The sequence below is a fragment of the Doryrhamphus excisus genome, linkage group LG2 (assembly GCF_037039965.1).
Source record: "Doryrhamphus excisus strain RoL-2023G ecotype Guam linkage group LG2, RoL_Dexc_Guam_v1.1, whole genome shotgun sequence".
Classification (NCBI taxonomy): Eukaryota; Metazoa; Chordata; class Actinopteri; order Syngnathiformes; family Syngnathidae; genus Doryrhamphus; species Doryrhamphus excisus.
Window position 1 is genome coordinate 24,626,951 of NC_136358.1, and position 27,462 is coordinate 24,654,412.

General features: G+C 41.4%; 3 protein-coding genes across 4 annotated transcripts in view; 2 read left to right on the forward strand and 1 right to left on the reverse strand.

Annotated features, from left to right (window-relative positions):
* Positions 1 to 12,821, reverse strand: part of tfam (transcription factor A, mitochondrial) — a 31,600-nt gene extending 18,779 nt beyond the window's left edge. Inside the window, exons 1-8 of one of the 2 annotated variants that reach the window (XM_078788891.1) lie at positions 12,754 to 12,800; positions 12,550 to 12,645; positions 11,979 to 12,112; positions 11,788 to 11,858; positions 11,521 to 11,670; positions 10,661 to 10,756; positions 10,343 to 10,399; positions 6,942 to 8,769 (exon numbers count right to left, since the gene is read on the reverse strand). In XM_078788891.1, coding sequence (XP_078645017.1) covers positions 8,503 to 8,769; positions 10,343 to 10,399; positions 10,661 to 10,756; positions 11,521 to 11,670; positions 11,788 to 11,858; positions 11,979 to 12,112; positions 12,550 to 12,635 — 861 coding nt within the window. In that variant the 5' untranslated portion in view covers positions 12,636 to 12,645; positions 12,754 to 12,800 and the 3' untranslated portion in view covers positions 6,942 to 8,502. Of the gene's footprint in view, positions 1 to 6,941; positions 8,770 to 10,342; positions 10,400 to 10,660; positions 10,757 to 11,520; positions 11,671 to 11,787; positions 11,859 to 11,978; positions 12,113 to 12,549 lie in introns of those variants that run through there. The other variant, XR_013626441.1, reaches the window with a different exon arrangement.
* On the forward strand, positions 168 to 5,353 carry LOC131109907 (DNA-directed RNA polymerase III subunit RPC4). The gene is made up of 9 exons (XM_058062417.2): positions 168 to 362; positions 724 to 986; positions 1,589 to 1,635; positions 1,721 to 1,863; positions 1,948 to 2,072; positions 3,029 to 3,107; positions 3,196 to 3,461; positions 3,539 to 3,691; positions 4,367 to 5,353. The coding sequence occupies exons 2-9, from the start codon at positions 798 to 800 to the stop codon at positions 4,496 to 4,498; spliced, it is 1,134 nt and encodes a 377-aa protein (XP_057918400.2). The 5' UTR covers positions 168 to 362; positions 724 to 797; the 3' UTR covers positions 4,499 to 5,353.
* Positions 12,822 to 15,431: 2,610 nt separating the features above from the next.
* Positions 15,432 to 27,436, forward strand: naglu (N-acetylglucosaminidase, alpha). Its single transcript, XM_058061346.2, has 6 exons — positions 15,432 to 15,970; positions 18,043 to 18,190; positions 19,695 to 19,841; positions 20,131 to 20,216; positions 21,295 to 21,551; positions 23,655 to 27,436. The coding sequence occupies exons 1-6, from the start codon at positions 15,555 to 15,557 to the stop codon at positions 24,869 to 24,871; spliced, it is 2,271 nt and encodes a 756-aa protein (XP_057917329.2). The 5' UTR covers positions 15,432 to 15,554; the 3' UTR covers positions 24,872 to 27,436.
* The last annotated feature ends 26 nt before the right edge of the window (positions 27,437 to 27,462 follow it).

A 27,462-nucleotide genomic window follows, 5' to 3' on the forward strand; every position in this document is an offset into this window, starting at 1 on the left:
TGTAGATTCTCAAAACTATGAATAAAGACACGTGAAATTATGTACTTAACTCTCAATATGTCTGTTTTTCTTTTTTTTTCATGGTGCTGCAAACCCTCGGTGTTGTCTCAAGTTAGACTGTGATCATTTAAAGTCAGTTCAAACGTCATTAACTGAAAAACACCGCCCTCTAGTGGCTGTACGTGTGAACTGTCTGAAAACAACAATGGAGGCTGATACACGGTAGGATGTGAGTGTACAAAAAATAGTTAAAAACGCGGGCTGTCTAGTCTAAATCTTTCACTCTGCTGGCTCGGATTTCTGGAACCACAAGTGACTTACTTATACGGTCGTTAGACCAAGACGCCGACAGGAAATACAAGGTATAATGGCCGACTTAATATGCCCAACGCGTGCTTAGTTTATTTATTGTACAATGGAACATCATCGACCTGCGATTGCGTTCTTTGTCGGACTGTTGTGATGCCGTGAACGTCGACAGTCGAGAAAATACGCTGTGTTCAATTTGTCTGCAGTAAACAAACCCTCACTTGTCTACGACCATTTAATTGTTTTTTTTTTATTTACAACGTGGAATAGTCATGTTTGAAATGTGTTGGGGAACCGAAGAAATGAACTAAAAGGACATTTTGAGTGACATACGCAGACATTTTTGAAGGTAAAATAAAAGACCGGATGTTTTACCTGTACTTTGAAAATAAAAGCTGACTTCCTGTTTTACAGAACACTCGTTTTGAGAGAAGAAGATGCTCTCCGCCGCCTTGGTACTCATTAAAATCGCCTAACTGTGCTGAATTATGGACACAAAGGATGTAGAAGGTGTTCCCTGTCCTGGTAGTACAAGTGAGGTTTGCTGGACTTTTCCAACGGGCCGAGGACTTCCCGGCCTTAGTTTCGGAAGTGTCCCCTCCCCCACTTCCGCTAGGAGACTGACGTCCCTCCGAACCCGGGACCTGACACTAGGGGGCGCCCTAAAGAAAAAGAAGGTACTTTTCTTGTCTATTAATATAGACGTTTTAGCAAGTATTAGCAATTATGTATGTGTTCCACACCAAAAGGTTCAGGTGTGGAAATTACCACTTTTTTTTTTTAGAAGGCTGGTGACCACATTGGACTGGTCATCTGTCAATCAAAGGGCACCTTTTGACAAATTACCATTGACTCTCATTAACACAACAGTGGCTAATGTAGAGTTCTCATTCAACTCATATTCATAGTAATTGGAGAGAATAATGTGATTCCAGGATGAGTGGTTAGCGCGCAGGCCTCACAGCTAGGAGACCCGAGTTCGATTCCACTCTCGGCCATCTCTGTGTGGAGTTTGCATGTTCTCCCCGTGCATGCGTGGGTTTTCTCCGGGTACTCCGGTTTCCTCCCACATTCCAAAAACATGCTAGGTTAATTAGCGACTCCAAATTGTCCATAGGTATGAATGTGAGTGTGAATGGTTGTTTGTCTATATGTGCCCTGTGATTGGCTGGCCACCAGTCTAGGGTGTATCCGAAGACAGCTGGGATAGGCTCCATCAAATGAATGATGTTGTTGATGTTGAATTCTTTTAACAAGTTTGTTTTTCTGTGTTCGGAAGAAAACGTATGAACCAAACATTCATGCTGTGAGGAAAAGCAAAGATGAGTAAGTGGCCGTCAGTATGATAAGACTCCAGTATAAATAATACATCCATGCGAGTATGTAGTGTGGGCCAATTGATTGATTCCAGGCTAAAGGAAGAGATCCAAGTTGCTCCCAAAAGGAGGGCTGGGAGGAAAAGAGAGAACAGAGGAAGAAGAAAAGCAAAGCCTCAGACCATCCAGTCTCACTCCATTTTCGAACAGGGTCCTGCTGACACGTTACGAAAATCAGGTAAATGCGTATGAAATAAGTTAACATTCAACCATGTCGGTGGAGCGTCCGTGTGAATGTTAGCCTGGAACTTTCCTCCTCCAGGCTGGACTGCTGCTTCAGACGTGTGCGACACCAACATCTCACCGACCTGTAAACCCGTGAAACAAGAAAGGAAAGAATCAGAAGAAGATGAAGACGAGTTGCTCAGAAAACTACAGAGAGATGATGTGAGTAAAAAGTACTCCATATACCCTAAAACAGGGGTCTCAAACTCAATTTACTTGGGGGCCACCGGAGCTCGGGTCTGGGTGAGACTGGGCCGCATCAGGTTTTAAAAAAAAATCAAAAAAAAAACGCATTTATTAAAAACAAAAAAATGTAAAAAACTTCGCTTTGGTTCCAGTTTTCTACAATAAAAGCTCTGATAAAACATTCCACTGTTCTCAAATATCTTACTTTTTATTTTTCTACACAAAATAAGATGAAAAATAAACAAACAAATCAAGAATAAAGAAAATCAATCAGTAATAAATCAATATAATAATAATAACAATAAAACGGCAAATAATAAAAACTTAAGAAACCACATATAGTTGGTGGGTAGACAAATTATTTTTTTCAGATTAAAATGAACAAAGCATTATTAGAGCCCTGTAGACATGACAAAACACGACTATAGTCACATTTATACTCTTTTTATTTACAACATATTGCGCAACTGCAGGGTCTTGAGACACATGCTAACTCGCAAACTAGAGAGCTAGCGACCTAAACGGTAGCCTTCAAGTTGTTTCCTTTAAACTTAAATAGGCAAAAACTTACCACTTCCACACGGATAGGGAGGATAACTATTAACAGTTATTTAACCTTTAACATGAACATTAATCAAACGTAATAATTTTTTCTGGGTACATGATACCATACAGCATCCATATCAAACTTGGCACGGGCCGCACTAACATTAAACTTTCATATCAAGGCGGGGGCCTCAAACTAGTGTCCTGCGGGCCACATTTGGCCCGCGGGCCGCATGTTTGAGACCCCTGCCCTAAAAGGAAACATGCTTGGTCACCGTGTTGTAAACATGCTTGGGCTTTAGGATATCAGAAGTATTATAAACATGATCTGGATAGCATATTAATTCAAATATATAATTAACTTTTGCACGTGTTTGCACATCCAGTTCTTATGTGATCCGAGTTTGAGGAACGACGCCAAGCGGAAACCCATCCAGTTGCCTTTGTGTGGGACGGGCACAACATGTGAGAAAACAACCTTCATGCCAACACTCGACATTGCACGCCTGGCACTTCACAAAGAGCTAAATCTTACTTCCTTGTGTGGAAGCAGGTCGGGAAAAGACTCCTCTTCTCAGACCGCCGCCAGGTGAACCTCAGGGTAAAACAGTCCACAGCAGGACTGAGCAGCCATCTTTGGCAAAGAAGTTGCAGGATCTGCGCCTGTCCGGCAGCGAGGATCTCTTCTTCATGCAGTTTCCCGACTGTATGCCTGCCAGAACACAACAACAAAAACAAGTTGACGGCGGTCCTGAATCCAGGTTTGGGAAAGTTGGGAAAAAGTCAGACGACAAGAAGCCTTGGCATGGGAAAAAGCAGGTGAGTTATGAGGAACTAAACCATATTTAGTCTTCATACGTATCAAGTTGTTCTCAAATGAACCTTGACCTTTTCAGGAGTCCTCTCCTGTGAAGCGCTCGCCGGTGCTGTCGGAATTCTCAGAGGGACATCTGGGTAAACTCCAAATCAGGAAGTCGGGGAAGGTGGAGCTGAAGCTGGGCGATATTGTCATGGACGTCACCGATGGAGCTGCGTTCTCGTTCCTTCAGGTAGTTTAATGTGGTTGGCGATGGCGGCTCTTTTTAGCTGTTTTTGTTACATAATATTGGCAAAACGGGCGGCACGGCGGACTAGTGGTTAGCGCGCAGACCTCACAGCTAGGAGACCAGGGTTCAATTCCACCCTCGGCCATCTCTGTGTGGAGTTTGCATGTTCTCCCCGTGCATGCGTGGGTTTTCTCCGGGTACTCCGGTTTCCTCCCACATTCCAAAAAACATGCTAGGTTAATTGTTGACTCCAAATTGTCCATAGGTATGAATGTGAGTGTGAATGGTTGTTTGTCTATACTATGTGCCCTGTGATTGGCTGGCGACCAGTCCAGGGTGTACCCTGCCTCTCGCCTGAAAACAGCTGGGATAGGCTCCAGCACCCCCGCGAATCTTGTGAGGAAAAAGCGGTAGAAAATGAATGAATATTGGCAAAGCTTATCCTTTCGTGTCCACTACCATCATGCATGTTATAGCAAGGTAAGTGTCATGTGGCGTCCAATCATCACTATTGTTATCACTGACGACTATTTGGTGAGCGCAGGGTTTTAATTGCCATCTTTTTCATTAACATAACATTAGACATGATCCAATCCAAGCATTGGATTGTTTTATTCTGAAAAACACTTTGATATGCCCAGAAGCCTGAAGTGAGTGTTTTGTCCTTGACGTTTGCAGCAACTGGTGTCTGTGAATCTGTCGGATGGCAAGAACGGACACATGATGGTGTTAGGAAACGTCCAACACAAAATGGTCTTATCTCCCAACTTTCAAACTCTCGTGGAGCAGTCCGCATCCCAACCGTCCTGATCCATGCTGGATGACGAGCACTCTTATTTCGGCAGCTTGGTGTGGCAATTTACATCAAATATTTGTCCAACTGTATTATAAATGTATTTTCTGTATGATTCTAATCATGTTTAATATTTTCTTCAGTAAAAATTGTTAAATTTGCACATTGCTGTGCAGGGAGCCCATATGTCTTACACAGTAATTATACCCCCCAATAAAAGAATGGATCTGCAAATAGCTTCATTTTAGTAAAAGTTATACTGTACTTATATGGAAGCCAGTTTCCGCCCCTGAAAGACAACAAATATCCCAATGGTAATGCTGTCATAAAGGTGAGGTCAAAAGTGAGTACTCATTCCGAGTACTCATTATAAAAAGATAATGAGTACAAACTGCACATATGAGTGCCATGTGACAATGGCAGCACGTGTCTCATAATTTGGACTTTTTTTTTTTAAATCGCTTACCATTGGCGGAAAGGTGCTTCCATTGTCCCCCGGATGAGGCTGCACCAAATAATGTGGAGAGACCTTCCTGTTACTTCGCTCTTGATGCACTGCTTCTGGAGAGCATTTTTGACATTTGTTGATGTGCACGTTTATGTAAGATGCTGACAACGCCATGTGTGTTCCTAAGGAGTCCCAAACATTGTTAAAGCTATTTATGTGCTCCAACAGTAGAGCAACCGTTTGTTACCTTTTAATGAAAGTAGTGAATTTCTACTCTGGACTGGGTTGCCTTTTATCACTTTGAAATGAAAATATAACTGATTGGGACACCCTCCATGCTTTTATTATCTTTACTTTTTCACTCTACTTGCTTGAAAGGTTCTGTGCTGTATAAATACATTGTTCTGTAAGAAGCAGGTCTTGTCTTTACCTCCACACGGACATCCTGGATGTCATCATGTACTCCTGTTGCAAACTGTTCATCAGCTGATCAGACGTTTAAGATCATAGCCTTTAGGATTCAGTGTCATAATCTAGATGGCAAAGGCAAAAATGACAGATCATTTTCCTAAACAGATTATTGAGCTGCATAAGCAATACTTCTTGAAAGATTCTGAGGGCTATGGAACAAGAAGTTCAAGTGGTAGACCTAAAAAAAATGTCACAAAGGAGACAGTCCTCGGTCCGGAAGAAGGTTGTTACTGGGACTAAGTACAGTCCATTAAGTAGCAGACAGCATCTGCGAGAGAAGGATTTTAAGAACAAAAAATATCTTTGAAGGCCTTGTGTCCTTCAACACCACAAAATTGCCTGTTCGGAATTTGCATGAGAGCACCAGACATGGCCATGACGGTCCCGATGGCTTCTCACGGTACTGGCATGACAACGAGATGCCACCTGAGATGTTTTCCACACGGCACAGTAGAGGGGCGGCATCATGATCCTTACATGGAAACATGGCATTTCAGGTTGTGCAGGGGGCGTCCAGAGGGAGACGACGGTGTTTGGGATGTTGCAGGGGGGCATCCCTCATGACACAATTGCCGCCTGACAAAGGAATAAGCTAACTTTGGGACCACCCTGCGTGTTCCCCTCATCTAAATCAAATGGAGAAGATTTGAGGATGGATGGCAAGGGAAGTTTACACAAATGACAGTGGTTGCCCTCCGTGAAGACATCTTCACCACCTGGATCAACATTCACACTAATGTGGACACACTGGCATCTAGCATGACTAAAGCAGTTTTTAAGGTGAACAAGTTTTTAAGGTGGCACAGCGACTCAATATGTTATTTGCATATTGGGGTATTTTGGAGCTACGGTCTTAAACGTATGAGATGATGAACAGCCTTTCCCTTTAATGACTTTTATTATCACTCCCATTTCTTCTTTTAGCATTTGTAGCAAATGTAAATTCTTGCTATTTGTCTTAATATTTTAACCAAGAACTTGGAAATCATGGTATGATTTTCCTTCCATTCTTTCCCTTGATTGCGACTGTGGCATTGAATATTAGCTTCATTAATTCCCCCATTACCATAAGGCTGCATGTAAGCTACGTGTTTATTCAAAGAGAGAATACACAAACGGTCATTCAGGTTATGTTCTACTCTTAACAGCGACGGGATGCTAACGGGTGTGACATCAAATCATACACAAAAGTACAAAAATATATAAAAAAAAAAAGTAGACTTGAAAGAGTTAAAGGAAAACGGAGAAGCACGCCGCATTTGAAAAGTAATCTTCCTGTGGATGATTTGGATGGAAATGCGATGGAGAAATACTACAAACCTTACAATGCACGAGTAAAAGGGTGCATCTAAACAAGCTTATGGTACAAAAATCACTCTTAAAACTAGCTGCACGTTTGATACAAAAGGGCCCTGCCTGGCTTGCTTACATCACAACCTTTTAAAGGTGAACTTCATTTGACCTTCTCCTAAACTTTGAATGTTCAACACCCCGGTGTCACCCATCAAGCCACCGGTTCTAACTCCTGGTTCAGTCAACAACTGATCAACATCACATCGTCGCTGCCATGATTGAAACAGGATGTCAGAGCTTTGAGGGCCATCAGCAGGGAGGCTGCAAGCGTCACAGAATGTGACTTATTTTATATCATGTTATTTTGAAATGGACTATTGGTATATCGGTATAATGTACTCAGATCCACTACAAACAATAATAGAAAACTCACATTTTCTGGAGTATTGATAATACTGGGCGGATTGGTTGTTTGATTTCATGAGTTGATGATCCATGCTAATTAGACCGTTTCGGGCTGGCATCTGCTTGAATAAATGATGTTCTGCAAAGAATGTCCCATGACCAAAAACGATCAAAGAGGCTGGAGGTAGACCTTGAAAATGCAAAAAGAAGAAACAGTGAGTGAGCCAAAAACTACATGCGAGTACGTAATGTATGCAAACCAGCGACAGACTGTTCATCAGCTGATCAAAAGTTGAAGACCAGAGGGGAAAAAACACATTCATTCATTCATTTTCTACCGCTTTTTCCTCACGAGAGTCACGGGGGTGCTGGAGCCTATCCCAGCTGTCTTCGGGTGAGAGGCGGGGTACACCCTGGACTGGTCGCCAGCCAATCGCAGGGCACATAGACAAACAACCATTCACACTCACATTCATACCTATGGACAATTTTGGAGTGGCCAATTAACCTAGCATGTTTTTGGAAATGTTGGAGAAAACCCACGCATGCACGGGGAGAACATGCTAACTCTACACAGAGATGGTCGAGGGTGGAATTGAACCCTGGTCTCCTAGTTGTGAGGTCTACACGCTAACCACTCGACCGCCCGTGCTACATATCCCCAGAAAATACAAATAAAATGTTGAGTAGTTGTGTTTTGGTCATGCTAGATGCCCATGTGTCCAGGAGGTTATTGGGGATGTTGATCCAAGTGCTGAAGATGGCTTCACGGAGAACATCCAGTGTCTGGGACTGATGTCCATTTTTGTAAACTTGCCATCTGATGGTTATTGGGACTGCAGCATCTTATCTGGTCGGACAGCCAAAGGGATGCTCCAAATACCTGACAGAAAACGACATAGAACCCACGTTCTGGCTTCCAAAGGCTGGGCTCTTAAACATCTGATCAGCAGATGAACAGCCTATTTCACTTTAACACAAAAGAAACAAAAATAGTGTCTAACTTCAATTTCTTCGTTTTGCATTCCGAAGCTCTACTTTGAACCTCCTTAAGATGCACCAGCTCAAATGTCGATTACTGCACTTTTGATGGTGCTCGTCACTTGGTAAGCACAATGGCCAAGTGTCCCAATACTTTTGTCTATGGACTGTGCATGTTAACCCCCCCCCCCATCCTAAAGATCCTTTAGTCACTGCTTGTCATGTGACTTGGCCAAAGCTCTCCAATGGACTACACGTGATGCTTTGGATGTCTACTGAACCAAGGAGGCGTTTCATTGGTTTTTGCGTGAAGTGTTTTGGTTTTTGTTCTTCCAATTCAGAGGATAAACAAAGACGTGCATCATGGGAACAGTAGTCTACAACACCTTTAAACACAGACTCAACTGACTTAATCCACCAAGATTAAGTCTTCTTTGTCTTTCTTCTTGGAGCACTGCCTGGTGCCTTCATAGTGGTTGCCGTGGACGCGGCTTCGGCAGTGGCGGGCCTTTTAGCCTCCACTTTCTTTCCCGTCTTGTTGCTCTTTGACGTTTTTGCAGCTTTTTTCTTGGCCGACAAAGTCAGGTCTCTGATCAGATCTTCTCGTCCGATGTCCACCATGTGGTCCTCCCATGACTTCATCTCGTTCTTGTAACGGATTTTGTCATCCTCGGCCAACTGTATGTACACCTAAGATGGCAAACAAATACATGACCCACGGGGATGACACACATTCATTTCATTTCTCAACTATGGCATCGCTACCGTAAATAATACCTAATATGGATGTGGATCCGAGTGATAAATGATAGCAACATTCATTCATTAATTTTCTACCGCTTATCCTCACAAGGGTTGCGGGGGGTGCTGGAGCCTATCCCAGCTGTCTTCAGGCGAGGGTACACCCTGGACTGGTGGCCAGCCAATCACAGGGCACATATAGACAAACAACCATTCACACTCACATTCATACCTATGGACAATCTGGAGTGGCCAATTAACCTAGCATGTTTTTGGAATGTGGGAGGAAACCGGAGTACCCGGAGAAAACCCACGCATGCATGGGGAGAACATGCAAACTCCACACAGAGATGGCCGAGGGTGGAATTGAACCCTGGTCTCCAAGCTGTGAGGTCTGCGCGCTAAACACACGACACACCGAGAACTATTTACAAACCTCCCTCACGCAACATGGGTCCAAGCTGTTCCACTTCCTGGTTGCTAGCCTAGTGCTCTTTTGCATGGCAAAGATACACTACTGCCACCTTGTGGCCGTTTTTGTCATCTTAAAACTGTCCTCTCTTCTATTGTAGTGTTGTCATCATCTCTTTGTGCGTCTGCATAAAACATCTTTGAGAGTGAGGGGTCGTGTAGAAAAATGTCTAAATACTAGGGCTGTCAAATTATTCAAATTTTAATCAGATTAATCATTTTTTACACATTAATCATGATTAATCACATCAACTAATTCTGAAATATGGCCATTTTTACTGTATTTAATGAATAGAAAGATAAATGCTGATATATATCATTATGTATTAAGAGCTCCAAATGAAGCGACTATGCCAATCAAGCTAAACATCCATGAGTCTAATACTAGTCTCTTGGATAGTAGTAGAACATTTGAATCCCACTTTAAACTGTTATTATGAACAATGAGGGATTGTGTTCACAGACATCACGTAGTTTAAGGTAAATGTCCTTTTTTTCATACTTAAAATGTAGCAAACTCATCTGAATGAACCCTTGAGGCGCCAGATTATTTTTAAAAGAAAATATTCAGTTTTGATAATAGTATTTGAAATAGCTGTATGTTGGAAATGGTTAGAGAGAATATTAGGATAATATCCAATTCATGTTTTTCTTGATCTTCCTGTTTATTTATATGCACACACAAGCGCACGCGTCATTAGGCCGTTTTTGTGATGTTCGGTGTACCTGAATGCATCTGGCATTCTTGTACTGAGAATGTGTAAGAAAGGAAGAAGGAAGTAGAGACGTGGGATGGAGATACATACATATATAGTATATATCTAATTGTACTGCAGTGTGTGGTCAAGTCAGAATGAAGTCCTGCACTATGACCATACACCCGTAGGACCCAAGACGTGCTCGCTCTGGTGCGCAAGCGTTAATTACGCAATTTTTTTTACGTAATTAAGGAAATAATTTAGTTACCGCCGTTAGCGCATTATTTTTGACAGACCAAACAAATACATCTTTGGTAGCGATTGAGGTCAATAAAAGACTATTTCAACTCTACCTGCTTCTGAGTGCTGATGAGATCCCTCCAGTCCTCAAACAGAGACTTCATCTTTGCCTGACAAACAAACAATAGCATCAAACATAGAAGACTATTAGTGTATGTTATGCATTCTGAACTCACTATAAAATGGGGGTTTACAAAAACTACTGCAAATAGGAGCTGTTTTAGATGAATCCAGAGAGTAAAAGCAACAGAGATGGGATTTATGGAGACACTATACAAAGTAGCATATACAGCAAGTCATTTGGGACTATGATTCTAAACACTGCAATATGTCAACACATAAGAGTCTCTTGGTGGGTGCTGAATGCTGACCTGTGTGGTGGTTCCTTTGGCTTCCTCATAATGTTCCGACATGAAGATGTTGAATGGTGAGCGAGGGCGTTTGGGCTTCCCCATGTTGGTTAACTCCTACATCACACAACATAATCCTCACTGCAGGGCTACAATCATTCTGGCTCAAATTCACAGTACATATTTTGGACCTTCACCCCCCCTCCCCCCGCCCAAAGTCAGCTGGGATCGCCACGCAAAGGAATGACTGCTGAATTCCTTATTTCTAAACAGAAAATTTTGGTAAAGCATAGAAAATATTTTTTGCGACGTTCTAAATACTCTTTAACATTATTAGAGCCCTCTAATAATGAAATAACACCCCTATAGTCACTTTTATACTCATGAAGCCACAGCTGCATGACTACTTATGTGTTACGAGTCATTATTATTATGATTAATAAGCCCCATCGGCCCGGACGCCTCCCTGGTGAGGTGTTCCGGGCATGCCCAGAAGGGAAAAGGCAGACCTAGGAAACAGCTGGCCTGGGAACGCCTTGGTTTCCCCCCGGTGGAGCTGGCCGGGGACCAGAAAGTCTGGGCTTCCCTACTGAGACTGCTGCCCCCGCGAGCCGGACCCGGATAAGCGGAGGAAAATGGATGGATGGATGAAAGTCCCATCGTTTCAAACATCACCCCTCACTCTTGTGCGTTTTTTTTAATTAATTAATAAATGATCGCCATTCCCTGGTTGAACTGGTGTGTGCACGCACATTCTGAATCTTGCATCCAGAAAACTGTGATGAACATTTTTTTTTACACATGAAGACCATGGGACTGTTCATGTTTCTTTCTTTCAAAAGCACAAAACTGGAGAACTTTGAAGCACTGGGCTTGCTTACCCGCTTCTTGCGGATGGCTTTCCTCTTGGCCCTCCTCTGCCTCTTCTCTGTGACCTGTTGCTGGACCTCTGCAGGGGTCAGCTGGGCCTGGTAATGCTCCAGATCAATCTTAAACTGTTCCTGCTCACGTTGAAAGGCATCTTCAAATGGCTGTCGAGAAGAGACACCACACATGTACTCTTCATTTGTGTTTATTTTATGGTCAGTAGGAAAAATGTTTACATATTTAAACCATTCGGATGGCAAACAGCATTGAGGAAGAAATACCTGTTTCTGCTCTGGGGTCAACATTCTCCATGCCTGGGCAATCTTACTGACCATAACTACTTGTTTTAATTCTGAGGGAGAGAGAATTAGTATCAGTTTGATCCGTGAGTCTCAGTGGAAGCTGCAGTGACACAAAATACCCACAAATATCCTACATGACCTTAAGTGTGTTTTCAAATGTTGCACCTTACCTGGGTTCTGTCTTGCCATGAGCGGCTTCTGCTGCATGACATATCTCATGTATCCATTGAGAGGCCTCTTTGGGGGGCCGCCGGCTTGGGTGCACAGGCATTTCACCGGGTTGCTGTACGCAGCCTGGACCACTCTGGCACATCAAAAATGCAAATAGTATATGATTAGGCAAGGAAACTAAACAATGGGATTTATTCGTGATTGAAGCGACATGGATTGCACTACCTGGCAGCAACCACTAGTAGTGCTGTTGGGTCGATCTCAACTACTTCTATAATCTGATCTTACCTTTGTTTTTTGGTATTCGCATCATTTTTCTTTTGCGTGATAATTGCACACAAAATTATTGTTTTAGTTCCTCGCACTTATGGCGTAAAATATGATTCATGGCCACACTGTAATTACACACCATGATAACTTTCTTATATACTCTAATACCTATGCAAAGTATATTTACACGTTTTCACCAAGCACCAAAACACCAAATATGAAGATTTTCTTTTTTGTCGCCACTCGTAGTAGTACTACTTCTACTCCAGACTGACGTAGTAAGTTGAAGTAAATAGCTACCTTGCCAGAGTGCTTGTGCATGTGAAGACACTGAAGGACTTCGCCAAATGGCTAACACTTGCTGTCACGAAGCTCAATGGAGCCATGCCGGCGTTGCTTATACGTCAACCGAAGAGAAACAAATCAAACAAAATAAGCCGTACGGTCCAAAAATATCACAACGTTAGTATTTGCATGCATGCATGAGTTATCATTCAGTCCTACTAGCGGTGGGCACGTAGTTAGAGCTTCAGCAAAAGGCGCCTTCACCCTCCACCGGTGGATTGTGGGTAACAACTCTTCTTCTACTGTCATTGTGCGTGGCGAGCAATGTTGTGGTGAATTACCGCTACCTGCAGGAATAAAGGAGTATTGCAACACCAGCGGATAAAACATACTTGTAGTAGGCACTACACTGAGCAGTTAAATAAATAAGAAATAATAAAAATAATAATAAAAAAATATATAAAATAACAAATAAAATAAGAATAAATAAGAATATGCTGAAAATGTCCTAAATTGGCATAAGCAGTACCTCCAAGGAGATTGGAATAGGTAGATGAGTTCGAAAATCAGGTGATCACTCCTTATGAGTTCATAGAGCAATAACTCACGAGATGACACGATGCACGAAATTGGGTCCACGAGACGAGACAAACTCTTTACATTCATAAGTAAAAATCCCAAATATGATGAAAAACAATGTTTAATCAACTAAAAAAAAAACAGGCGCAACCAATGGCATGCTTGCTCACCCGTGTCATTTTGTGCAACGTTGTTGTCAACAGAAAATATGAAAAAGTCAACTTGAGAAAGAGTTGAGCCGACACACACACTAACTTCTACTGTTGCATCCGCATCTGCGACACTTTGATGCATGTGTGTCGGCTACCATGGGGTCTCAGCGATGCCATGATTTGGTGATTGGCAGGTCAAAGAAGCGAACACGTACTGTCCATTTCCTGGTGCAAGATGCTGTCAATATTCGGTCCATCAAGTCCACACCACCCATGTTGGTGCTGTACTCAATAGCAATAGCCAGTGGACTTGACACCATTGACAAAGCTTTTTTTTTTTCCCTGGACCTTTGTGAAGGGGTTATCCTGTGCATCTGCTCTATAGGAGTCCACACGTCAACACAAAGTGCCCAGAATTAGCATAATAGCTGCCTTTTAATAAGAAGTACACTCACTTTTCCTCTTCCCATAAAATGTGCTTGCACTGAGGGAAGCTCCATGATGTCCAAATGTCCTCCATGGAGCACACAGGGAATTAATGAACTCCTATGCAATGGGTAGGAGATATTCAGGTCTACAAATGTCCTCCAGAGTGGACAAATACTGGAAGTCAGAAGGAACATATACACCATCCTATGTGAAGATTACTCTTTGGATCAAAGGTCAAAGGTCTGCCCAAGATTGTTTGCTCCTTCTGGTGTGAGAGTACTTCAGGAAACACACTCAGAAATGTAAACTAGAACGCCCGATAAATGAGAAGACAAGAGTAAACATCAGTTTGTTTGGAGTTGACATTTGAATATTTAAGAATATTTGGCCACATCATAATTGTCAACAATAAGAGAATGTTCCAAGAGTGTAGGAAATAAAATACTACCGTTTTACTAAATCAAATCAAATCAACTTTATTTGTATAGCACTTTTCCTGCAAAGAAATGCAACACAAAGTGCTTTACAAAATTAAAACAATTTCCACAATTAAAAGGAAAAAACAATGAAGCAAAAAGAAAGCCCCTCATTCCCACCCTCCATACTAGATCCACACACACACACAAGCACACAATCACACACAGTAGTGAGACATGGCATGGCACTGAGGAACAAGGAAACGCCACCTTTGGGGCCCGTCCACACTGGGAGGAGCTGCAGGCTGTGCCATCGGAGGACCAGCACCCGGGCCCCCCGACTCCGATAGATGGGCGGACCCCCACATTAAAGGGAGGAAGGGACCCAAGGATGGCACCCCCCTCAGCAGACCCGAACAGCCCCCAGTGTGGAGGACCCCCCTGAGGAAACACTGGAGTTAGGAGCTGAAGACCAAGAGCATAAAATAGGACTAAAAAGATAAAAACATAACACTGGAGTTAAAAGCTGAAGACCAAGAGCAAAAAATATGACTAAAAAGATAAAAAACAAAACACTGGAGTTAAAAGCTGAAGACCAAGAGCAAAAAATATGACTAACAAGATAAAAACAAAACACTGGAGTTAAAAGCTGAAGACTAAGAGCATAAAATAGGACTAAAAAGATAAAAACATAACACTGGAGTTAAAAGCTGAAGACCAAGAGCAAAAAATATGACTAACAAGATAAAAACAAAACACTGGAGTTAAAAGCTGAAGACCAAGAGCATAAAATAGGACTAAAAAGATAAAAACATAACACAGGAGTTAAAAGCTGAAGACTAAGAGCATAAAATAGGACTAAAAAGATAAAAACATAACACTGGAGTTAAAAGCTGAAGACCAAGAGCAAAAAATATGACTAACAAGATAAAAACAAAACACTGGAGTTAAAAGCTGAAGACTAAGAGCATAAAATCAGATTAAAAACATAAAAACATAAGAAAATCTTAAAAATATTAGTCAAAAGCCTGATTAAAAAGGTGCGTCTTTAATCTTTTTTTAAAAACTAGTGACTTCTGTTTTGCAAACTTTGTAAACTTTGCCACAGAACCAAAGCAAAACAAGCCAATAAAGAAATTCCCGATGGACTTGAATCAATCACCAAGTTTAAGGCTTTCACGTGCTTTTTATTCAGGATAAACTGCTCACCTGACACCTGAACGTTACTGTAAAATGCATCATATGACCGTTTGATCACATGACAAAGTTCCCTCCGTCCGCTCATTCCGATTGGGTAACTTGGTTATAAAACGAAAACCAGGACCTCTTCTGATTGGCTAGCAGATCACCTAGAACGCAACGCTTCCTGGTCAACTACAAATGGAACAATCAGTCTTGTTTTAAACCCGAGCTGCGGTGGGAAAAGCCGTCCTGAGGGCTCGAGATGTTGCCTTCAAGTGATCGCAGCCTGGCTGTGGTGGTCTTGCTTTGTCTGTGCGCAACAACTGCGACATGCACGTTTTCCACTCTCAACCATCTCAAGCCGCAAACCAGCGACAAGACGCAGGGCAGAGCCGTGATCGCTTTGCTGAGACGCCTGCTCGGCAACAGATCGACGGAGTTCATAGTCGTCGTCAACAGGAACCTTTCCAACGACAGCCTGGACGTGTGCGAGCTCAGGTCCACCAAAAACAACAAGGTCGTCGCCACCGGTAACACCGGAGTGGCGGTGGCCTCAGGGATTTATAACTACTTGAAATACTTCTGTAACTGTCACGTTTCCTGGTCCGGTGACCAGCTGGATCTACCTCGTCCCCTGCCGAAGCTGTCCGGTGTCCTCCGCATCAACACCCAGCACAGGTCGGTGACCCCCCCCCCCCGGCGTCTGCGCACGCACTCACACGCCTGGGTTATTATTGTATGCTATGACACGGTACCACGTGATTGTTAGGTAGTACTTTAGGAGTATACTGAGCAATATTTCATCTTCCTCCTTGGGATATACCAGGGGTGTCCAACCTGCGGCGCGCATGACACATCATAACAATATCATTTAACTATTTAAGTTGGACAATCTGCAGTCAGGGGTGGCACGGCGGTCTAGTGGTTAGCGTGCAGACCTCACAGCTAGGAGACCAGGGTTCAATTCCACCCTCGGCCATCTCTGTGTGGAGTTTGCATGTTCTCCCTGTGCATGCGTGGGTTTTCTCCGGATACTCCGGTTTCCTCCCACATTCCAAAAACATGCTAGGTTAATCAGCGACTCCAAATTGTCCATAGGTATGAATGTGAGTGTGAATGGTTGTTTGTCTATATGTGCCCTGTGATTGGCTGCCGACCAGTCCAGGGTGTACCCCGCCTCTCGCCCAAAGACAGCTGGGATAGGCTCCAGCACCCCCGCGACCCTCGTGAGGAAAAAGCGGTAGAAAATGAATGAATGAATCTGCAGTCATTCTATGAATAAAGTCAAAATGTCAAAAAGATGAAAAGTTGGAATTAAAAGAAACATTTTTATTAAGTTGAAATATGAGAAACAAATGGAAAATTTCAAAAAATAAGAGCAAAAAGTCATATTCTAACGACAGGAAAGGTTTTGTGAAATATGACGACAAACTTGCAATATAATGAGGAGCATTTTAGGAGCATACAGTTGAAATTTAAAGAGAAAATGTGTTCCTTTTTTGAAAGTCATAATACCATAAGAAAATAAAGTTGGTTATAAATTAGGCTGGGGGGGGTCAAAACATTACAAGACCAAAATTGACAGAGATTACCGTATTTTCTGTTGGCTGTTCCTGCAACTTATAAGTTAAAAAACTGTTTATGTTCCATAAACACTGGACACCTTTTCTGTTTATTTTTGTGTAGCTGAATAACCATTGTTATTCTGCCACTGTTCAGCCTGTTCTCTATTATTTTATTGTTAGAACTTGCCTTCCAAGAGGACGTAATGTCTGTTTTGGTCAAGTAGTTTGTCAAATAAATTACCCGCAAAAATTGCGACTTATATTCCAGTGTGACTTATGTATGTTTTTTTTGTACCTTATTATGCATTTTTGTCCTTGTGCGACTTATACTCCAGAGCGACTTATAGTCCAGAAAATACAGTATTTAAGAATAAAGTAAAAATACCTGGTGAATTTAACATGAAAAAATGAAAATGGGTGAAAAAAGAGCCATGCAGTATCTGTACTGTACTGTACTGTATTCATGTATCATAAGGCTGAGATGCAGCATTTTAATTTTTCAGTATGTGGCCCTCGCTGGGAGACAGTTTGGGTACTGCGGCATATACTCATTGCACAGTATTACAAGTGGAATATTGGATCATGTGGTCTTAATTAGTGCTCCACTTGTAAAGCCAACACAACCTGTTGAGGGTCAGGGAGCCTATCCCAGTGGACTTTGGCAGAGAGCGTTAAGGCGACGTCAAAGTGCGTGTTTATTAAATTCCAAGTGGCCTGAGTCCTTCCCACCAGCCATCGGAGGCTGGGGCAAGATTCAAACATCAGCCGCTGATACGGTTTCAGTTCACGTTCTATGTGCTGCGACATCCGAGGAGTCTCGGTCCCCGCCTGTGGCATCTCAGCACATCCAATCCATGAGCGCTCGACAAATGGAGCATTGTAACGCATGACGTTTCATTGTTTACTGGGGGCACGATGAACACTTGCGGTGCTTTTGATTGGCGCATTTCTGTCAATGAACTGTTGTGAATTAGAGCCGCATCAGCTCACCCCAGCTATGCCATGTGTGCAGACTGAAAAAGCCATGTGAAGCATGGCCAAGCGTGGCGCCCTTTTCCCATGACTATATAAGAAGTAACAAATCCAAAACACGCCATTGTTTCCCCTACTGTCCATGTTTGCACAAACGCACCCAAACACCAGCCCCCTTGTTTGTCACTTAACACGACATGGTCATGTGTCCAGGTTCCGCTACTACCAGAACGTATGCACTGTGAGCTACTCCTCCGTGTGGTGGGACTGGCCAAGATGGGAGAGGGAGATCGACTGGATGGCGCTGAATGGAATCAATCTTCCTCTGGCTTTCACTGGCCAAGAGGCGCTGTGGCAAGAGGTAGGAGCAGAAACCAAAAAACTCACTAAAAAACATACCCCCCTCTCGGCACCCTTGGGGCAAAAACTTGGCCTACAGACCAACTGCTGTGAAATTATCATTAGAGGTGGGGCATACCTTGGTATGAAGAGCCTTCTTGACATAAAATAACACCCCTATAGTCAGCTTTACACTCTTATTACCCAATATAGTAGACATGACATGACATAGAAAACCTGTTTTTATGACCTTTCATTTTTTACGCAGTATAGTAGACATAATAAGAAAAAATAAAACCAACCTTCTAAATGTGTTTTGTAATATTATTAGAGCCTTCTAGACATAAAATAAAACCCCTATAGTCTGCTTTACACTCTTATTACCCAATATAGTAGACATGACATGACATAGAAAACCTGTTTTTATGACCTTTCACTTTTTACGCAGTATAGTAGACATAATAAGAAAGAATAAAACCGACCTTCTAAATGTGTTTTGTAATATTATTAGAGCCTTCTAGACATAAAATAACACCCCTATAGTCAACTTTACACTCTTATTACCCAATATAGTAGACATGACGTGACAAAGAAAACCAGTTTTTATGACCTTCAATTCCTTTTTGGTACGGTAAGGGTACAAAACTTGGCCAATAAATAAAAGCACCATAGTTTGCACTATTACTATTAGTCCTACATTTATTTTATCAATATATTTAGATTTTTGTAAGGGTTTTAATGACTTAAACAATGTTCACATGTCAATGTTAGCATGCAAACACTTAAGTGCCAAACCCAAAAATATAATTATATTAGCATGTTACCATTAGCATACTAATATATGAATAACGCGTACACGTGTCTGCTTAAGTTCATATTCATGAAAATAGCAAAAAATGCTAGTATATTCATGTTGGCATGCTAGCAATGCTTCTTCTTTCTCTTTTGGCTTTCCCCTTCAGGGGTCGCCACAGCAAATCAAGTCATGCTAGCAATGCTAATGCACTAATATCTAGCATAATAGTGTCTATGAAAGTGGCTTGAAATGCTACTATGCCTATGTTAGCAATGCTGACAATGTTAACATGCTAATGTAAGAACCTTGCATGGTAGTGGTAAGTGTTTATATACTGTATGTGTTTACCCATGAAAATAGCGCAAAATGCTAGTATGCTAACATGCAACACATAGCGTGATAGTGCAGTATACTGGGAAGAATGTCCCCATCGGATCACCCCAAAAATTGAAAAACCCATTCTGAACTTTTGAAGTTAATTTGAAGACAAAGAGACAAACAATGGCAAAGCAACTGATATGAAGTGAAGAAACGTACTTACAGTGGATGAATGCTTCCAGCTGAGATCCTGCACAGAACCCTCAAGTTCCAGGGCCTGGGTACCAGAGATGCTGCAAGAAAACAATGCTCGTTATTACGTTTGGTAGTGTGATTGTTACTTTGTTGAAGCTGTCAACAAATGATCCAATCATGTGTACCTACTGTACATGTCTTTCTGTCTTTCTATCAGGTTTACCGCGCCCTTGGTTTAAACCAGTCAGAAATTGAGGAGTTCTTCTCCGGACCAGCGTTTCTTGCATGGAACCGAATGGGGAACATGTTCAAGTTCGGGGGGCCTCTGCCCCAGTCCTGGCATGTGAATCAGCTCTACCTCCAAGTACTGTCACCTACATGCAATTATTCAACACTTTTCCAAGTACACGTGTGTTCAAAGTTAGCACATATAATATTACATGTGAATACATTTTTGGAAAATAGACCATGCAATGAACATTTGTATATTTGTAAAATAAATAAGATTTAAGTTTAAAATTGTCCCCTTTTCTGGGGCGTCACTCTACAGTCAATAAATAAATTACTGTGCAAATGATGACCTTTCGGATGAAAAAGTTGCTCCCATAGTTTGATTATGTAGTTGGTCATTTACCAGAGCTTTCTTTGGACAGTTCAACATTTTGGAGCGGATGAGATCTTTCGGCATGATCCCAGTGCTGCCAGCTTTCTCTGGGAACATCCCTGCGGGAATCCTCAGGTAAACAAAAATGTGGACACATGCTTTACAAAGTTAAATAACTGCCGGGTGTTGGTTGGTTGGTTACGTTATCACTGGTATGATCACCGGTATCACTGTGCAGTAGTAAGTATTTTTTTTGCCTACATTAAGTTGTTCAATTCCGGGCATTTTGGAAAAAGATGATTTTGAGTGTATTTATAGAATATTGTGTTCTCTGGCTGTATAAAGACGGAACCCACCAAAATAAATCTTTCACTTCTAACCTGTAGGTAAGTTTAAGGAAAATATCAGTTCCCAACTGAAAAGGGGAGAAAAACATCTTTTTGTGAAAAGATACATGTCAAGAATAACTTTCTACACTTTAGGTGCAAAAATCCATGCCGAGCACTGCTGCCACATTTTGGACGTTTTCATGACAGTGACATCCATTAGTGTGCAGTTGCATCATCAGCTCTTCTTGCCTGCCTGTAAAAGACATGCAGTATAAATACATCCAGAAGTTGGGCTTCTAAAAAGTATAAAAGTCTTTGGTGTGAATGAGCATTTTCAAGCATTCAAATGGCTAAATGAAGTATAATAATATAACAACTAACTATAAGGCACTCGGAAGGTAGTCTTCTTTGTGGACTGTAGTTGAATATAATACTTGAATATTGCACAATATAATAGCTGTATTTGTACCGATTGTCAGGTCGTCTGCCAAATAGTACATGAAGATGAGTAATCTTCAAAATAACAGCTCCAGGCGAATAATTGCTTGACAAAATAAACCTCATTTAGATTGCCTGACTCACGCATATCTGCCTTTATGTTATTTATGTAACCACACAGCCCCCCAGGACAGTGGAAAATGAATGTGGGGTGGTATTTAATGCTATATGATAGTATTGAGTAGCATAAAGGTGACAGTAGTGATGTTATTTCATGTCTGATAATGTTAAAAGTTGTATTTAGAAGGTGTTAAACAGGTTTGTAATCTGCAGGGGATCAATGAATTATAAAAGATGTACTTTTGATGAGAACATTTTTGATAATATGGTTGCCTTTCCTTGTTATTCCTTAGTAGGTTCACTGCAGTGATGGTTGTACATTGCAGGTTGTATCCAGAAGCCAATGTAACACGGCTGGGGCCCTGGGCTCACTTCAACTGCAGTTTCTCATGCTCCTACATCCTGGATCCCCGGGACCCTCTTTTCCTCCAGATTGGCTCTCTCTACCTGTCCCAGGTGGTGAAGCAATTTGGCACAGACCACATCTACAACACCGACACCTTCAACGAGATGACTCCGCCTTCATCAGACGCTGCCTACCTGTCGGCAGTCAGTAAGTCTGTCTTTGCCTCCATGACTGCAGGTGAGCTTTTTTTTGTTTTCTTACATTTTGTAAATTGTGTGTATTTCGTGGTTATTTGATTCCAGACTCAACTGTGATATTTGAATTTCCGCAAAGTAGGATTCAGTATTGTATAAATACAATATTTTCGTGATGTTTGACTTTCTATAAAGATTTTTTTAACATTAACATTTTAATAGAGCCCTGTAGACATGAAATAACACCCCTATAGTCATCTTTACACTCTTATTACCCAATATAGTAGACATGACCTTTCACTTTTTAGGCAGTATAGTAGACGTAATAAGAAAAAATAAGACATAAAACCGACCTTATAAATGTGTTTTGTAATATTATGAGAGCCTTCTAGACATAAAATAACACCCCTATAGTCAGCTTTACATTCTTATTACCCAATATAGTAGACATGATATGATGTAGAAAACCTGTTTTTATGACCTTTCACTTTTTATGCAGTATAGTAGACGTAATAAGAAAAAATAAGACATAAAACCGACCTTCTAAATGTGTTTTGTAATATTATTAGAGCCTTCTAGACAGAAAATAACACCCCTATAGTCAGCTTTACACTCTTATTACCCAATATAGTAGACATGATATGACATAGAACCTGTTTTTATGACCTTTCACTTTTTACGCAGTATAGTAGACGTAATAATAAAAAATAAAACATAAAACCGACCTTCTAAATGTGTTTTGTAATATTATTAGAGCCTTCTAGACATAAAATAACAACCCTATAGTCAGCTTTACACTCTTATTACCCAATATAGTAGACATGATATGACATAGAACCTGTTTTTATGACCTTTCACTTTTTACCCAGTATAGTAGATGTAATAAGAAAAAACTAAGACATAAAACCAACCTTCTAGATGTTTGCAATGTTATTAGAGCCTTCTAGACATAAAATAACACCCCTATAGTCAGCCTAACACTCTTATTACCCAATATAGTAGACATGACATGACATAGAAAACCTGTTTTTATGACCTTTCACTTTTTACGCAGTATAGTAGACGTAATAAGAAAAAATAAGACATAAAACCGACCTTCTAAATGTGTTTTGTAATATTATTAGAGCCTTCTAGACAGAAAATAACACCCCTATAGTCAGCTTTACACTCTTATTACCCAATATAGTAGACATGATATGACATAGAACCTGTTTTTATGACCTTTCACTTTTTACGCAGTATAGTAGATGTAATAATAAAAAATAAAACATAAAACCGACCTTCTAAATGTGTTTTGTAATATTATTAGAGCCTTCTAGACATAAAATAACAACCCTATAGTCAGCTTTACACTCTTATTACCCAATATAGTAGACATGATATGACATAGAACCTGTTTTTATGACCTTACACTTTTTACCCAGTATAGTAGATGTAATAAGAAAAAAATAAGACATAAAACCAACCTTCTAGATGTTTGCAATATTATTAGAGCCTTCTAGACATAAAATAACACCCCTATAGTCAGCCTAACACTCTTATTACCCAATATAGTAGACATGATATGACATAGAACCTGTTTTTATGACCTTACACTTTTTACCCAGTATAGTAGATGTAATAAGAAAAAAATAAGACATAAAACCAACCTTCTAGATGTTTGCAATATTATTAGAGCCTTCTAGACATAAAATAACACCCCTATAGTCAGCCTAACACTCTTATTACCTAATATAGTAGACATCATAAGAGAAAGAAACACATAAAGCCTGTTTACGACATTCTAGGTGTTTTTTAACATTATTAGAGGGGCCGCTAATGGCCCCCGGCCACACCAATGCCCCCCTGGCCACTCCCTGCACTGTACACTGTAGCAATAGAGGCAGGTTACCATTGGGATAGCATTGTAGCACTTGTCTGCACTGAAGTGAGAGCCCACCTTTTTTGCAAGCTTGAAACTATTTCATTGGTTGTTATTTTCAAGAGAAATAATTGCCCCAGTTTGGGGACCCACAAATGACCTATTGTGTTTCAAAGCTTTAGCCCCCATCAAGCTCCCAACCGAGTTCAATATTTGAGCCATGTTCTAGAAAGGTCCCTTTCTTGTCCCTCTAACATGTGTTTTTTTTTTCTCCCCCTTCCCTAGTTGATCCTCAGGCAATTTGGCTGATGCAGGGATGGTTGTTTTTCAGTGATGCAGCTTTCTGGAAGCCTGCCCAGATTCAGGCCCTACTACACGGGGTGCCCCTTGGACGGATGATCGTGCTAGATTTGTTTGCAGAAACGGAGCCAATTTTCTCCTACACTGAATCTTTCTACGGGCAGCCTTTCATCTGGTGCATGCTGCAAAACTTTGGTGGCAACAGCGGCCTTTTTGGCACGGTGGAGAGTATCAACTCGGGGCCTTTCAAAGCCTTGCACTTCCCCAACTCCACCATGGTGGGGATCGGCATGACACCGGAGGGCATTGAGCAGAATCCCGTCATGTTCGAGTTGATGAGCGAACTGGCTTGGCGCAAAGAGCCGGTTAACCTGGCGAAGTGGGCGTCTCTGTATGCTGTACGTCGTTACGGCTCGACGCAAGACGGGTTGATTTCCGCGTGGAGACTCCTGTTTTCCAGCGTCTACAACTGCACGATACCGCACTACCGGAATCACAACCATAACCCATTGGTGCACAGGCCTTCTCTTCACATGAACACCGACCTTTGGTACGATCCAGAAGACTTGCTCAAAGCCTGGAAACTCATCATGGAGGCGTCACCTTCTCTCATGTCCAAGGAGACCTTCAGGTATGATCTTGTGGATGTGACTCGGCAGATCTTGGAAGTTCTAACATCGTCCTTCTACCTGGACATCACAGATGCCTTTCGTAAACAGAAGTTGCCAGAACTGCTAATTACAGGCGGAGTCCTCATTTACGACCTTTTGCCAGAGCTTAATCGTTTGCTTTGTAGCGATCGCAACTTCCTGTTGGGAACATGGCTGGAGCGAGCCAAGTCGTCGGCTATTGATGACAAGGAGGCGCAGCTCTACGACATGAACGCAAGGAACCAGCTCACTCTGTGGGGCCCCAGTGGAGAGATCCAGGACTATGCCAGCAAAGAGTGGGGCGGCCTCATGGAAGACTACTACGCCCAGCGATGGGGGCTGTTTGTCCAAACACTTGTGGAGTGTCTGGACAGTGGGCAGCCGTTTAAGCAGGACACTTTCAACCAGGCTGTTTTCCAAATCGAGAAGGGATTCATTTACAATGGACGCAAGTATTCCACGAAGCCCCAGGGCGATACGTACGAGATCGCCCGTAGGATCTTCCTGAAGTACTACCCACAGGCTTTGAAAACCTTGAACAGACCATCATGATTTGCAGATTTTTAGAAATTTTAATAAATATGTGACCGGTGGAAGAAGAATATTCAGTCTATTGGGAATAAGTATGAAGGAAATCATGTTTTTGTCAAGTTTAACTCTTTCTGGGAATGTTTTAAAGGCAGAGGCAAATCCTTGTGAATAGGCTTCCTCTTCTGGATGTATCTGTATTTTTCATTTCATCCATCCATCCATCTTCTTCTGCTTATCCAAGGTCGGACTGTGAGGGCATCAGCCTAAGCGAGGAAGTCCAGACTTCCCTCTCGACGGCTACAGTAAAGTCTCGTTATATCGATATCGGTTATAACGAATTACTGCTTATTACGATACTATTTTCATTTCCCGGCAAATTTCTAGTCTTTTATGATATAATTTGTTCCGTTAGTACAATACCCGGTTATTATGATAATCCGGTTACTACGATGCCCTTTTCATCTCCCGCCAGCCAATTTGGTCTGCTTATATCGATACAAAAGCAGCTTAAATCAATCTTTGCTTAAGGATTTCAATACCAAAAAAGAACACGGCGAACGGCTGCTTCCAGTCAACTTTATTTTTCTTTTAAGGATTGATTTAAGCTGCTCGACATTGTTCTATACTATAGAACAATGTCAAGTGCATTATTGCCCACTTTTAATGCAGTTCGGCGCAGGATCCGATATATCGACAGTCCGGTTATATCGATATCTTTTCCAACTCCCGACAATATCGATATAACGAGACTTTACTGTACTTTGTTCAGCTCCCAAAGCATTCCCAGTTGACAGACAGTCTCTCCAATGTGTCCTGGGTCTTCCCCAAGGCTTCCTACTGGTCTACCAGTCAGCCATGCCTCGGGCACCTGTACTTGTACTTGTCACCTTATCTCTAAGAGAGAGCCCAGTCAAACTCAATTTGGCCGCTTGTACCTGCGATCTTGTGTTTTTTGGTCACTACCAAAATCTCATGACGATAGGTGAGTGTAGGAACGTCGATTGGCTCAGCTTCCTATGCTTCCGATGCAGCGTTCAAGTAACTGCAGACGCCACACCAATCCGTTTGTACATCGTGAACATGACGCTGAGGTACTTAGACTTGTCATTTCACTCGACTCTTTCTTGGAGTGTTTTTAAACGCAGCAGCAAAACAGATCCTTTGCTGCCTCGTCTCTGCAGTTTTCATTCAATACATTTCGAAGGATAGAATAGAATGTTGTCATTGCACTAACTACAAAGAGATTCAAAAAGGCTTCGCCTGTTTCAGTGCACACAGTATAAATACTAAATAATAAAACACACTAAAAATAGATTACATACATTGATGACTGCAGTCATCTTTGGCTGTACAGCATTTTTATGCTTGTTTTGAAAGAAAATGTTTTGAACCGTGGGATAGACACTGGCGTCTTAAGGTCGTAGGTGGGGGGATTTTTTTAACCTTGGCAAGCTCAAGTGGACTGAGGTGGGAGGCAAGGTTCATTCCACAGATGTTTGCCGTGCACTACGTGACACGCTGCACAAACAGTCAGCCAATATGCCCTTTTTAAGATTCCTATGCTGATAAATGTTTTAATGTATTACGTTTTCATGGTGGGCCTACATTATACGATTATCTCCCAGCTGTGCCTTTTAGAGAGCGTACCTGTATATATGTTTCTATGTATCGATGATGCCACGTTTACACTCATTGGAAAGTGTTGTTTAGTATTTCCAATGTTTTATTGTTAGATTTAGTCATGCAGCAGACAGATGATTTTATAAATGTTATTTTTCTATTCTGGATCAAATGCATTTTTGAACTCAGGCATGTCATCAAAGTCTTCAAGCTCTGTGACTAATTGTGATTTTTAATGTCCAACAAGCACAGCTTAACTGGGTACCTTTTGAAGTGGGGGTGTCCAAACCTTTTCCAGCGAGGGCCACATAGTGGAAAATGAATGGATGCAAGGTTCACTTTGATATCTTGTCAAGTTGTATATATTTCAAATAAAATAGCCTTGGGCTGAAACAGCATTATTATCATTATTAATGATAATAATTCATTATTCAAATAGTAAACCATCTTAAGTCGTCTGCTACTAAAATGGTTATTTTTCTTCTGAATATTACACATTAACACTCTTCTTGTAAGACTATGATTTTATTCTTTTAAAATGACTGCTTATTATCATATCTAATCATATTGTCTGTTGTGGCTGATCAGTACAAAAGGTCTAAGTTTGGGGAGTCCTCCATGGGCCGCATACTGAAAAATGAATCTGGCGGCCATTTTCAAGTTTTTAATTCCACATGCAGGCAGTATCGATAATTCAACCCCCCCAGTCAAAGCGAAGAAACTCACACAAGCCGGGTGGGAATCTCTTTTATTGTTTTTACATTTCAATTAAAAAATGAGTCAACTCAACTTTTGTTTTGACACAACCAGTTAATAATCATGCAGACAGTTTGACCCTGGAACGGATGAATTTAACTTCCATAATTTCTTAGGAGGGAAATAAAATATCCTGAATACAAATTACTGATCAACCAGCTTGCCAGAACAATTAGGGTTTGAATTTAGAGACTCCACTGGAACAAAGTTGTTTTAAAACAAAAATAAAGCCAACA

What these genes read in the sequence shown, in the direction of transcription:
- LOC131109907 (XM_058062417.2), top strand. Translation starts at nt 798, where the DNA reads ATGGACACAAAGGATGTAGAAGGTGTTCCCTGTCCTGGTAGTACAAGT. An exon ending in GTGAGGAAAAGCAAAGATGA is followed by an intron (nt 1,636 to 1,720) that starts GTAAGTGGCCGT and finishes GATTGATTCCAG; the next exon opens with GCTAAAGGAAGAGATCCAAG. An exon ending in CTGCGTTCTCGTTCCTTCAG is followed by an intron (nt 3,692 to 4,366) that starts GTAGTTTAATGT and finishes TGACGTTTGCAG; the next exon opens with CAACTGGTGTCTGTGAATCT.
- naglu (XM_058061346.2), top strand. Translation starts at nt 15,555, where the DNA reads ATGTTGCCTTCAAGTGATCGCAGCCTGGCTGTGGTGGTCTTGCTTTGT. An exon ending in AAGAGGCGCTGTGGCAAGAG is followed by an intron (nt 18,191 to 19,694) that starts GTAGGAGCAGAA and finishes TCTTTCTATCAG; the next exon opens with GTTTACCGCGCCCTTGGTTT. An exon ending in ATCCCTGCGGGAATCCTCAG is followed by an intron (nt 20,217 to 21,294) that starts GTAAACAAAAAT and finishes TGTACATTGCAG; the next exon opens with GTTGTATCCAGAAGCCAATG.